The sequence below is a fragment of the Corapipo altera genome, unplaced genomic scaffold, assembly GCF_003945725.1.
Source record: "Corapipo altera isolate COAL_440 unplaced genomic scaffold, ASM394572v1 180, whole genome shotgun sequence".
Lineage (NCBI taxonomy): Eukaryota > Metazoa > Chordata > Aves > Passeriformes > Pipridae > Corapipo > Corapipo altera.
Window position 1 is genome coordinate 4,548,732 of NW_020884915.1, and position 14,487 is coordinate 4,563,218.

The following is a 14,487-nucleotide window of genomic DNA, read 5'->3' on the forward strand; positions in this document are numbered from 1 at the left end:
TGCCCTCATGAGAGGGGTGGATGCTCAACCCAAACACTATCTGATCACTCAAGAACAGTTTTTTTTCCTATTTATACCCTGTGAAGCATCTCAAGAGCTTTTAAATGCAGTCAGTCATGAGCAACAGCCACAGCAGCAACCACATAATCCACTGTGCAGTTTGAGATCACTGTCTGGAGATGTTTATCTGCTTTATGAAGTAGGAACATCAATCAGGAAACTTGTGCTCTCACCTACTCTCTTCCTCAAGAGTATTCAGTGCTTTCTCTGATTTACACATAAACTGCCCTTGGACTTTACCCCAGAGAGGCATAAGGGCTTGCTGATAGACAAACATCAATTTACCAAAGGATTCATGTTGTCTATTAGAAACATTCAGTATCAAACAAGCCCCACCATGGTTATAAAGCTGACAACTACAATGGGGGTGTTTGGGTAAACTTCTAGAATGAGAACTGCAGTTTTGAATTATTCACTCAAAATAAATAGGTGCTTTGACAGATAATCAGATGGGATTAACAAGAATTTGGGATAAAACACCACAGGGCACTACTGCATCTATCAATATGCTTTTTTGATCACCGCTTATAAAGCGGTTTCATCTCAGCTACAATCCAGAGGTCACATCCTGCCCTTGGGAAAAAAGAGAGCTCCATGGATGAGGGAACTGCACAGGAAACACACAGCTTTTTTTTTTTTTTTTATGCCTTCAATCTTTTTAGCATTTAGCTATTCAAGAAGAGAAAGGTTGCCCAGGCTGTACATGGTGAGACTACAAATAATTCACCTCAGGGTTGCCTTCACTTGGAATCAGAGGCTACAAACGCCAGGATTTCAGAGACAGGAGTATTTTGTGCATAACCCACCTCCTCATGAAGTCCCAAAGCTAAACTGCAGAGCGGAAAAAAAAAGTTCAATATTTCATACTCTGAAAAAGTTAGATACTAAATACTGATTCATGGCACACTGACCCAAAAAGCTCACAGGAGCTCACCACGCCTGCCTATTGCTTATGTATTAGGAATTCCTGCATTGTGTAACACAATTTTGCAACAGCTCTTGAACCCCTGCCCATTTAAATGGAAAACATACCTTTTTAGAGCAAATAAACAACAGTCAAAGTACTATCAACAGTCAAAGTACTATGCAGCTGAATTCATCGATGAATGTTAACAAAAAAAAAAAAATCTTGTCAACTGGTCTTTACCATCAGGTGATGACATAAAATCTGAAGGCCGTAGTAAAAGCATTAGCATGTGGAAAATTTCTTCTATCACTGAGAAAAATGAGACCAAAATGGGCACATGTGCCTCCATACCATTTATCTATGAAGTAGATATTGATGCTCACCATAGCTAATTGCTCTTTGGGATTGCTGAGCCACACACGTGGGAGCTGAGAGGTGAACTTATCTTTCCTACAAGCAACCACCACTGTGTAAAATTCTACCTTAGATCTGAATCCCAGCACAAGCTATTACATGGAAGCCTAGAGTGCCACAAAAACACCAATATTACAAACCTAATATGAGCAGATGCTCCTTCCTCAACCACCACATGGTAGTTCCCAGTCATCACCAGCCACTGGAGAAGACAGAGGTGAAATTGGTAATTTCTCTGGAGATCCTTTCCTCTTCTCTCTAACACAGATGTTTTTCAGCTGTATAAAAATAGCTCAGGGTCTTAGTAGAAAGCAGCTTTAAGAGTGGAATGGGTATAACACAACATCCTCCAAAAGTTTCCAGGTTTAAAGAGCTGGAGACTCTGCAGAGGTTTAGTGGACTGTGCTTGACTATCAAGCAACAAAAAGGCAATAGTTTTAAGTTCCAATTGATGATATGGTTTTGACTATTTAGTTCCCACTACCTGGGTATTTTCATATTCTTATCTAAACCACAATGTCCATTCTGAATAACAGGTACCCCACAGGTGGGTGGCCAACTTAATTCCGTGCTTAAGTTGATCCAAAAAGTGCAGTTCTCTCAGCTAAAAACTGCTCCTTTGGTATAATCAAGGTTGAATTAATAAAGTTTCCCCAATTTTCTGGACTTTTGCTTTAAAGCACAACCTTCTGGAATTTTGTTATTAATATTTTCACTATTTTTTTGTTTCGTGTTTGTGGTTGGAGTTTTTTGTGGTTTGGTGGTGGGTTTCTTGGGGTTTGTTTTTCTTTGGTTGGTTGGTTGGATTTTTATTTTTAAATCATTGAGAGGTGAGCTTGAATAAAGCTCTAGTTCCTAAATACCTTCAGGTTCTGACATTCAGATCTTCACAGACTGCTCCTCTTTCTATTTATATGCTGTGATTATTGTGTTTTGTAACGTTTTTATTGAACTATTGCACAATGCCCTAAATGCCCACAAGCGTGGCTAAGAAACCTTTATTAATTAAATTATAAAGATGACTGCTGTGAATTCAGCTAATGATAAAAACCTGACTTAAAAAAATATAAATAGGTTACAGCACGAAAAATTCCCAAGGCAAATAATTCTTTCAGGACTTCAAAGGTGTGCTGGCTGTCAGACCTCAAATGAAAAGGCATATCTCTGCCAACTGACATTAAAAGGACTAATACCTGTAAACAGACTGCTAGGAGGGCAAGACAGAGTACCAAGCTATGAAAAAAAAAAAAAGCACACCCAGCTGTAAACAACTGAAATAATTCAGTTTCATAAAGAGGAGCCAAAAAGCATATTAAGATCTGGGTTCTGATTAGGTCATTACTCAAAGTGGCATGAATGCATTAACTCTCACGTGCTGCTTTGGGTGATATTTTGAGCCAAACTGAAAAGATGCTTTGGAGATTGAAATCTTGTTAAAGTAACCCCTCCCCTTCACTTGGGAGAACTGTCTGAAAGGATCTTCTCTCGATATAAGTCCTTCTCTCATGAGAGCAGGTCTTGAAACAGTTTTAGGCACATCTCAGTCAGAAATGGATCTTTTGCCCATGCAGTTTTCAGATGTTTTCCCCCTCTCAAACAAGGGGGTTCTGCTCTTGTCCACCAGCACAGTTTGCTCTCCATCCTCTGCTTCCCCACTGCATCCAAAGCAGTCAGCCCGCATTGAGGCATCCCCAACATTCTCAGGTCTCCTTCCCACTGCCTGAAGTTAGAACCAACACAATTATCCCATCCAATGGGGCTTTTTATCTTAGATACAGTGAGGGAAAAGAGAGGCATACCCCAGCAAACACCACAAAACTTCTGTCAGCCACCCTCACTTGGTCACCACACCAGATATCCTCATGCCCCAAGTGAAAAGCTCCACATTCAGCCTGCAATCAAACCTTTGATTCCTTTTAAAAACAGCCAGAAACTTCCATTCCCATTCAGATATTTAAAAAAAAAAAATAAAAAAATCACCAAAAAACTTCCCATGAAACAATAACCATCCAAAACAGCTGCAAATGGCAGTATTTGTAATTTTAGAACTGGTAAAGAGGATGCAAATTGCAGGGATGGTGGAGCACCACCTCCAGCTTCATCACTAAAGCTGTTTCATATTGGAAAAGTGAAATGCCCCTGTCCTTGCAGGGGCACCAAATTATGATGTCCTTTGGGTTTGCTTCTTGCTTGCACCTGAGCTGCACACACTGAGCCAGGAGGGCTCTGTCACCCCCACCCTGTCCATCAGATACAGCACCACCATCTCCACTGGTGAGGTCCCAGGGTCTGCCAACAGCAGGCTGGTGCCAGTGGAAGAAAATGGGGCCTGGACCCAGGGATCTGTGGCCATTCTGTCTTTTCCTGTTAACTCCATAATGATCAGAATTGTGCCTATGAAATCCTCACCCAGTACACACGGTACAGGCAGAACCATCACAACCTGCTGAAGTCGATAACTAAAGATATTAAACTACCCACAGTGCTGAAAATAGGTGACTATTTCCTCCAGCACTCGCCAGTTGGTCAACATTTTATTTAGACACAGGTACACAACGAGGGTCTGGGAGCACAGCTTGGGTTTGGGATTCTCTGCAGAACAAAACCAAAAGGGCTCCAGCACTCACAAAACCTCTGGGCTGCCAGAACCGGTGGCCACCAACACAAACCACAAACCACGTCGGGTTTTACTTGGAGAACTTCCACCCTCCCAAATAAAACTCCAGCCACTGGTGTTTGCACAAACCCCCATTCATATACAGGAAAACTAAAACCTCTGACACTACCATGGGAGACAAAAATCTCCAGCAAAGGTGCTCAGCTAACACTGAAAATGGGGGTATCAACAAGCCCTTGCTGGAGAGAGACAAGGAAAAAGGGTGGGAAGCTGCTGCCACACTTTTTTTTTTTCTAAATTACAGAAAACTGCAAGCCTAAATATGCCACTTCCTATTCGAGGGTAAATTGTGTAATACACCAAAATAGGATATTACGCAATGAAAACACTAAGAAAATAAGAAACAACATTCTACGTGTCATAGACAATTTGCTCAAGAGCAACTCTTAGGTCAGTGGAGGGAATTTTAAGAGGTCTAAACCACAGCACCTTGTTAATAAAGATGCTATGACATCAGTTATTTTTCCCCTTGTATAATCCATGGAGGAGCTAAAGACCCTTCACAGATTTCTGAGAGGAAATTTCTGAGAGGACTGTGACAACACTAAAAGTAAAAATATTTTCATAGCCTTAAATAATGGTAGAATAAAATGCTTGAAACCTCTCCAGACAGTGAACTGCACAAATCTGGTATTCACTTGAAATATTTCCTGCAGCAAGAACCACTGCAAGATAAAGTGAGGATTTAAAGTAAAATCACTTTTTGCTGTGGACACACACTTGCAAAGGGAAAATGAAGTCCATTTTCATCATCATAATATTTAGATGATCAATTCTTTCTTGGCAGCATTTAACAAGGACTTTGCATTTTCCGTGCCAATCCAAAAGCCTAAACCCATTCATTTTAATCACTGATTTTTAACAAGCCACAAAGACCTGCCAAGCTAAACAAAGCAGGGAATCTACACAGAGTTTGTGGAACAGAACAGCACTCAAATTAATGGTAGCACAGGACAGTTTTTAGACCAATGTGTGGCCGCTCACATAAAACATCTCACGTTTGAGCAACAAAATGAAGGCAAATAAGTTGCAGGTTTAAATTAATATTCTCAAAAACCAAAGCTGACTTTATGGGTTTGCAGGGAGATTTTAAGGTCCCTTCCAACCCAAACCACTCTGTGATCCCGTGATTCTAAGAATGATCAGGCTATATGGAGAGAATGACACAGAGCTCTTCTGTGTGTATAAAACAAGAAAACAACTACAGAAAGTATGTGAAGATAATTAAATTGAAAAAGCAAAGTCTTCAGAGAACTTTGGTCTGGCCTCTTTAGTCCACCTTCTTTCTTAGCATGAATCAGACCTCTTTGGAATCCAATTCCTTAGTAACTCAAGGTGTTCTTGTCACTGAAAATGGGTAATGGGCAACATCTTCCTGCAATGTGCCTACAGCTTTCTTCTAGCATAATTTCAGACTGATATTCAAATTTTTAGCCAAACGGAAACTTTTCCTACCACTTATCTACAAGGCTGAATAAGTGGTAAGTTTATCACGTGCAGAATATCCTTGTTGCAACTCAACTGCTGAATTGCTGGGTAGATCAGATGGTTTGAAGGTTCTGCAGAGGAGGAACACACCCTGTATGTGTGCATCTTGGTCTAAGTTGTGTTACTCAGCCTCCATGCAACTTGTGAAAAGCAATTTGAATCCTCAGTGACTTAGATTTATCTCTAAAATGGGCATAGTCCCTATTTTATCTGATGGGAACAGCCTTGGGCTTTAGCAACCCTTGCAGAACTTCACAGGGAGAAAATATGTATATAAAACCCCTCAGAAATGCAAGAAATTCTTTTATAAACCAAGTGCACTGGCTGCCCCTGCAAAATAAGCTCACAGTTATTACAGCAACGAGCAAAAGCAATAAGACTTCCAAGCTGATGAGGCTCGAAAGCAACTGGGTGTAAGCTGGGAGGGTAGGAACCCAGAGCGGAGCGACAGCTCCATCTAACACAACAGGAAACTGCGATCCCTTCTGTAAACACCGGCGGTGAGGTGGGAGGAAACCCAGCTTATGAATAAACAGCCGGGCCTGGAGCCCCGGGCTGGAGGAACGCGGCCCTGGGAGCAGGAACACGCCGTTCCCGGAGCAGCATTGCCATATTAATACAATGCTGAGCCCGGGCTCGTTGGAGATGACAAATTAATTGGGAGCCAGCAGCCCTCTGACAAAGGCACACGGCTCCCGGTGGCCGCGCCAGCATCAGGATGAGGAGGGGAGGCAGCCTGCAGGGAGATGCTCAGATGCACAAAATAAAGGTGAGGAGCAATTCAGGGCAAGGGCAAAGAGTGCTGAGCTCAAAAATGGCACTAACAGTAGTCCTGTCTGAGCTGGAAACATTAAGAAATGTAAGGCAGGTAGTTCTGGAAAAGAGTCTGCCTGATTTCCTGCAGACAGATGAACAAAACATTTCAGCCAACGGGTTAAAGAGGATGTATTCTCTGCTCTGCAGAAGGCTGAAAATACAACAGATGAGTCAGGAATAATTTCTCCTCTCCTTTATCCAGCCCTGTTCAGTCTGTGTCCCTTCCAAGTCGGGTCATCACCCTGCTTTACCTCCCAGCTCCACTCGCCACAGGCAGAGAACCAGCAAAACAACCTCAAAATGCTCATTAAGTAACAACGATGTGGTAATTCCTATATCTGACACGCAACCAACAGCTGTCCCGCCTTGAAAATGCCTCTTAAAATTATAAACCCATTAGGATCTCACTTTAAGTATGTGAGAAACTTTCACACTGCATCTTCAGAAGAAATCCCTGCCTAAGAGAGGCTTAGTTTCAACTTCCAGGAACCCTGGTATGAAGACACCAGGGAATAAAAACAAGTTCTTGTTATCATACTCCTTAAACATTTATTTCTCTGAGGAGAAACCTAAAAAAAGCTTCTTAAGAGGCTAAAAAAAGCTTCCTAAGATGCAGCTTCTCTGCAGCTGGGGAAGGCATTGATTTCACCACTTTGCTGTGGCAGGACTTTGAGTGACACAGAGTTGATACACAGAGAGATCAAATCTATAGAAAAGTTATCTATAGAAAAAGAAATATAGTAGAAAGTCTATAGAAAAACAAACAAACAAACCTGAAATACACACACCCCTCTCACTCTGGGGCATTGTGAGACAGCCACCACCACACAGCACCCAGCTTGAGGTACAGCTTCTCATAAAAGGTTTAAAGAGCAGGTTTCTCTTTCACTCTCCCAAATGCACAATGTTAACTGATATTTGGAGTTCCAGATATTGTATTCGCTGCTCCCCTATCAACATTAGTGATATTTTTATCCACGCACCTATTCTGCATTATTTTATGGATCATCTGAATATTTTTCATATTTGCAAGTCACTTCAGCTTGCTCACTTTTGGTGTCTGAATACAAAAGAAAAAAACAAGGGTTAGCCAGCCTTTACCTTCCATAGATAGAGGTCTACAGAGATACAGAAAGGGCAGACATGTCAAACAGTGTGTGTGCTGTCCTAGAAAAAGGAATGAATCATCCCTTTGCCACCACAAATGTTGAAGCAGAAGATTCCTGGGGGGTTGTGTTTATTTTGGGGGTGGGATGGTGGGAGGGGAGAGAGTTGTTTGGGTTTCTCTTCCTTCCTAGCGCTTGATCCACCCGCATCTTCCCCCTTCCAAAATTACTTTCTGCGGATGCACATCGACAGATCATTGATGCTGTTTGCAGAGCAAAGCCAAAACTGCAGTCTGTAAGTTTAAGAAAGAGTAATGGAAAAGAAAAGTAATGGAAAATGGAGCAGCAATGCTGGCAAGGGGCAGAAAAATGAGCAGGGACTCATAAAAGCTCGGTTTGCTCTCGGCTCTGCTACTGGCTGACCTTGAGCAAAGCTCTTTATCTTCCCCTGCCCTAGATTCACTATCTGTGAAATGGGGTAACAACATCAGCCTCTGGAAAAATATTGTGAGCTCCTCCTGATGTTATCTCCTGCCATATAAACTATTGCAAATTTTAGACCACTGGGTAACTTCTATGCATGACCCTTAGATTTAACATGCACTATTTAATCCGTCAGTTGTTTGTCAATAAATATATGTGCAAATCCAACTGCTACCAGAAACATGATGCAGTTTTTAATTTGAACCCCCTTAGCTCTGTCTCGCTGGTATTTACAGTAACAAGTCTGCAAAGTGGATGTAGGAACTATTCACTGCACATTCCTCTCTCTCATGCCTCACCAAAAAAAAGGCTTTACATGAGCAAAGGAAATGGAAAGACTGAGAAACCCTGATGGGAAAAAATGACAGACACAAGAGCAAGGTTTGGTGAACTAATATCACACACAGTTTAAATGCCATTGACAGGCCACTGCTGGCACTGAGAGGACCAGGGACCCCCCTGGTGCCAGCCTGCAGAGCTGCTGTGCAACAAAAGCAGAGGCAAATGCAGCTGCCCACGTTAGACACATGTATGCTTTTTTCCCCTCCAGAAACAAGCTCCTGGCAGAGCACTTGTTACAAACTGCACAACCCAGCTGACCTCCAACCTTGTGCTTCATCTTATTCAGTGCACCAAGGTACCCGATATTATCCCAGAAATTCAAGAGCTGCTCTGTCTGGCTGCCTAATTCAACTCCACCTGCTAAAATGTGGTAGCTGAGATCTTCTCAATTCACTAAACAAGCTTAAGATGTTACAACTCACCTGTTATCTACAGATATGAGGTCAACATCATCAGTTAGTATAAGATCAATGCGTAATTTTATAGCACTTTTATATGGGGGATTTGAGACTTATTAGTTATAGTCTTCTCTTTGAAGCAGGACAGCCAATTTGAGAATCACAATGACCTTCACTGGCAGGCAAAATAAAAGTCTTTCTTTTTTTCCTACATCCTGAACACAGCTTCCAAAATAATATTAGCTATTCACTTGGGCCCAGTTACAAGCACAGTGGGATTTACTGCCAAATCCAACCAGGGATCCTGGAGGCCCCAGCGGCTTATGAGAGTGAGGAACAATTTTATTTACAACAGAATTTAAATTCCACACTATCCCAGTTTCTATTTCTAACATTGCTTTCTTTCTGTCACTCCCAGCACAAGTAAATTCATATTTGAAAAATATTTTCCAGCTTCTCCTTTTTCTTGGACTGCAGAGTCTTTCCTTTAACTGCTCAGGTTATGCTGCCTCCATCACATCCAAACTCTGCTTGACAACACTCCTGCTGCTTACTCATGGCCTCAAGTATTCCTACCCAGTCCACAGGTACCTTTAAATTTCAAAGCCCAGAAGATGAAAGGATTGAATCTTTCCTGCTTCCAAATCTGTATTTACTGACTTGACTGTTTGAAGTCTGGAGACTGCAAAATTACTGGCTGCTCCCCGGGAAGGAAATCGAGATGTGGAGGGGGGAAAAGGTGAGTTTCTTCAGACAAACCACTTCTTACAGTTGCCTCCTCTCAGAGCTGAATACTTGGCTTTGGAAAAGCTTTTTTAATCCCACACTTGGGAATTGTTTCTCTTCTGGAAATATGTTGCTATTTATTTCCATTGCCTTCAGCTGCCTCTTCCCTCCCTCCCTCTCTCCCTCTCTCTCTCTCTCTCTCTCTCTCTCTCTCTCTCTCCCTGCCTCCCCTTCTCTTGTTGCTGCAAAGGAGACTTAGGCAAGTCAGAAGAGAATGACATTTAGACCACCCAAACACAGTAACTGAGGGAGACAGAGGAAATTCAACAGCACCAGAGCACTCATTTGTGCATCCAGACTCTAAAAACCTGGTCCTCCTGGGTCATTTTAACTAGACTTGACACGTGCCAAGTAACCTGCCAAGGTCTCCCAACATTTCTTCAGTGCACAAACCACCACTGGCCTGTTATTATCTTTCGGGAAACAGCTGAAAGCCTTGTTCATAACAACAGTATCAACTTTCCCTTGATAAATGTCTGGCTTAGCTCCCAACCTTCACGGGTTTCTCAGCCTGTCCTGATTATTCATTCCTGCGAGGCTCAGCACTGCCAGTCCATTAGCACTATCACTACCACAGGCACAGGAATTCAGGCAGGTCCATCTCTATCCCATCCTCTGCTGCACTGACCTCACTCTTATGCTGTTTTTGAAGGACTCAATTAATGACAAATGGTTTATTGACTGCAGAGGTCCTTTCCTCCTGCCAGATAATTACACAGAGTCACTTGGATGCAGCCTTGCCTGGCGCATTTCAAAACAAACTCAGACACTTTGCAAGAATCTGAGTGATGGATTTTTTTCCTTCCCCCTCCCCGTCTCTAGAACTGTAAAATAATGCAATGAAGAGAAATAGCAAAGGCTGTATCTGTTAGTGATAACACAGCTTTCTAGACTGAGAGTTACCCCTAAACTCACCTCTGCCTTGCCCCCAAGCAATGAAGCTGTGATGACCTGCTTAATCTAAACCACAAGAGCTCACATCAAGCTCATGATATGACATCACGGTGTGAGCACGCCTGGGACAGCAGTGTGAGCCACCTGTGACAGATGCCAGCGTGCTGAGGGCTGCTGACATTACTGGGATACCACATTAGACATAAGTTAGCCTAATAAAAGCATGAAAACACATAAAAACTGCTCAAAACCAGGCAGAGCACAGTTAGAAACTGAGAGCGACCACAAGGAACTTTCTTCTTCTTACTCTGGTTAAAGTTGAAAGGACAAATCCAGGTTAGTTTATATTTTACAGTGTGAAGACCATAACACGGAGAGAAGGGCACGCTGTCCTAAAACGCCTGCCAACACTTGTGGGAAAAGTGGGGAAGGGAAGAAAGTCTAGTTTCAGTTCTGTGTTGAACATTCTGAGTCTTCTTCCCTTGGTCAGCAGGAGGGATTTAAGGGCACCAAAAAACATATTTGCAGAAGAAAAAGAAAACATCCTCCCAGCACACTGAACCTCATCACACAGAATACTGAGGTCTCGTGGCACTGACCTCTCTCCCGGGTGTGGGATGCTCTTACACAGCCACGATTTCTGCTCAGAGGACCTTCACCTTCTTTCTGTGCCTTGGTACTTTCAGGGAAGGTTTCTTTTGTGAAAGCCCTGCCCAGGCTGGTGCAGAACAGGCTCCCTGGTGCTGCAGTCACAGCAGGACAGGAACCGCCGGTTATGCCGCTGCCCGTGGCCACAGCACAGCAGGACATTGCTGGGAAGGGTTCCCTGCCCCAGACAGGGACACAGCACTAATGAAAGGAGTCGATGGGCCACCACACTGTTACCCTGCTTGTCACCTACCTCACCTGGCCTTAACACAGGCAGGGTGTGTTCCACCCCACTCCCATCCCGTGCGCTCCCCTCACTAATTCAACCAAAGCATTTCCTGGCTAAAAGCCACAGCTGGGCTTTCCCTGCTCCCTTTGCTGCCCCTGGGGTTTCTCCAGCTACAACCTCGTTTGTCTTTTCTGCATATCTGGGTGGCAGAGAGAGCTGTGGGCTGATCCTGCACCCCAAAAAGCAGCACCTCACTGCAGGACACCTCCTCTGCATCCATCCTCTCTGCGGGGTGTAGGGACGAGGACAGAGTAAGCTCTGAGGCTTGTGGAATTTTTTTTGGGTTTTGAAGATTCACAATCCCCATTTTGCATAGGAAAACATCCCCCTGATGGACACAGATCCAGAACAACCTGCTCCTGCCTCTCTCTCATCCTCTCAAACGCAGCTGGTGTTTGAACAGATGCCCTGGAAAACACTGAAGGACAAAAAGAGCACTGGGATTAGACTGTAGCAGATGAAAATTGAAAAACACAAAAAGTTTTACTGTATTTTATGCAATATACACAATATTGCATTCGACCAGCTACTGAAGCTGTGTGAAACTTAAAAACAACAACAAAAAGTGCTTTACAAACACTTCCTCTACATCCCCATCCCCTCATTTCCCTGGGCCATTGCACTGTATTGCCTGAATTATTCATTTGGGTATGTTGCTATGAAAAAAATTACTGAAGATAACTCAATCCCTGGGTAGAAAAAGTACTCCTGAAAATGTACTGAAAGTAAAATTAATAATTAACAACTCTTAAGGAGCCAAATATTAGGCAATGGCTTTTCAAAACAGCAGTCCAAGCGCTTTACAGCCTTCTCTCCATTCCCGTTTATTTTAGGTTCTTTACATTTGAAAAAAGTTTTGCTGGCAGCAACTGTTTGCTCTGGCCTAGGGATAAACATGTGGTACTGGTTGGCTTCTCCAGCACTTTCCTTTTGTCCCTGGTGATACAGAAAATAAGCATCACTCCAACCAGAGGTGCAACAGGGCAAAATGATTGTCTGGCCACACTCACGATGGATCTGTGACAGCAGAGCTTTCCCAGACAAGGTCCCTATGCAGCCTGGGCATTTTCTGCACAACCCTCCAGAGGCATGTACTGATCTCAGCTCAAACACAGTCCCAGTTCTGCAAACCTTCAGCAGAAAAGACTGAGAAAACAATATTGGTTTCATGAATCGAGAATAAAAACCACAGGGCATTATCTTATATTGGAGGTCAGGAAACTGTGGCATGAAAGCTTTAATTGTCTCCAATGTCAGCAAACGCCAGCGACGACGTCTCATGGAGCACAACACAGCCCTGATTCTGAAGGGACAGGCAGGGGCACAAAAAATTGATTGTATAGATACCAAAGCTCCAAGTTTGATTTGTAACACAGGATCAGGATTTTGCCTAAGTTGAACATATACACCAGAAGATTCTTTTGCTGGAGAGGTAACAACTAAACGTAGCAAAAGATGTGTTTTTTAAAGAAAGAAGTGCAGAAATGGCACAACCTGTACGAAAAGAATGAATCCTCACTGAAACAGCACTGACTTCCTAAAAGATGACTACTTCAGAAATAAAGACTTAATTCATGCTAATTTTTAATATCACCACCTGAAGGTGCTTGAATGGCTTGGAAGGGATACACAGCCTTGGCTTACGAGGTTTAATCCAGCCTGTATTAGGGGCTGCATCTTGTGACGATCATCCCCTGTTTATCCCAGCACGGTTTTGCCTCTCTGTGTGTCACATCCTGCACTCACCATTCCTACAAGACCGAGCACTTCACTGGGCTGCTCAGTCCAGCCCCTCCAGCTGCTGAGCCACAGTTTCGTAACCCGGCAATGTCTTTTCGTACGGTTTACAAATATTTCGCATCCGTCCTGCACCTCTGAGTGCTCACGTTACATCCGATTTGACTACACCGACAACTAAGAATGCCGAAAGACAAACACCACTAGTTACATTGTTACTTATCGCAGGCACATCCATCCTCAAAAAACCCAAACAAAACCAAACAACAACAACAAAAAACCCCAAACAAAAAGCCCCAGAGTCAGCTTGTCACGTTGTTACAGGCCCCCCCTTTTCCAGCAAGTCTATTACTAATAATCAGAGCGCATCTGCTAAGCCGGGCCAAGGCAGGCAGCTGCCTGCTCTGCCCACCCATTTGCTCCATCACATCCGAACGGCTCCCGCATTCCTGGCTTTATTCCCCGCGGCATTTCCCTGTGACAAAGCGCGCTGGATGGGAGCGCGCCCGAGTTATTTCTCCAGACTTTGCTGGAGCCGCACAGCCGGGCTCGGGTCTGCAACCCCTGCCCACTTATGGGGTTTTGCAGCCGTCTCCCCCAGTTTCGAGCCCGGAGCCATCGCTCCTCGGAGGGGTGGAGGGAGAAGTTTAAGTCTGGTACAGGATTCTTTCCCCCTGGGCTCTTGGCAGCCGCGCACAAACACCGCATTCTTGCTCTAGTTTCTCGCTGAGCTGGAGCGCCGGACTTGAGCCGAGGCCAACCCTTGTCTCCGGCCCCTCTCCACGCTCCCTGCCCGGGACGGGCGGTCCCTCCTCCCGGCGAGGCGGCGGCAGCACCGCCCGGGGACGAGGGATGAAGATGATCGGGGCTGAACCTCAGCACCTGTCACCCCCCGGGACAACCCCCTCCCGTCCCGAACCTCATCGCCCGCTCTCCAGAGACAGCCCTCACCCCTTCCTTACCCCGCCCGCAGGCTCCGCGCTGGATGGCGATGATGGGCGGCTGTCCCTGGCGCTCGGCTCGGCGGCTGGCGGCCCGCAGCTGGCAGGGGCTGGCGTAGGTCACGGCATCGCTGCCGCACACGGGCTCGCTGCTGGAGCACTGGCAGCGCCCGGCGGCCGCCCGCTTGCGGACCGTGGCCGAGGCGGGGATGCCGGCGCCGGGCGGCACCACGCACTGCAGCCCCTCTCCGCAGGGCGGGCCGCCGCTCCCCGCGCCCCCGCACGGCTCGCCCTCCTCCGCCCCGCACACGCGGCAGCAGCCGCAGGAATCCAGCACGGGCCCGCCGGGGCAGGACGCGGGCAGCGCCGGGCACCGCGAGCGATCGCAGCGCTCGGGGCAGGCGGGCGACGGGGCGGCGAGGGCGGCGGGGAGCAGCAGCGGCAGCAGCAGGATCCAGCCCCGCAGCGGCATCGCGGCGGCGGGACGAGGGCAGGGGACGA

The 14,487-nt window shown here is 45.2% G+C and overlaps 1 protein-coding gene across 1 annotated transcript in view; it reads right to left on the reverse strand.

Moving 5' to 3' along the window:
• HTRA1 (HtrA serine peptidase 1) overlaps positions 1-14,487 on the reverse strand; it is a 33,019-nt gene extending 18,532 nt beyond the window's left edge. The window contains exon 1 of the mRNA XM_027655142.1: positions 14,008-14,487. Within this exon, the coding sequence (XP_027510943.1) occupies positions 14,008-14,458 (451 nt within the window). The 5' untranslated portion in view covers positions 14,459-14,487. The remainder of the gene's footprint in view (positions 1-14,007) is intronic.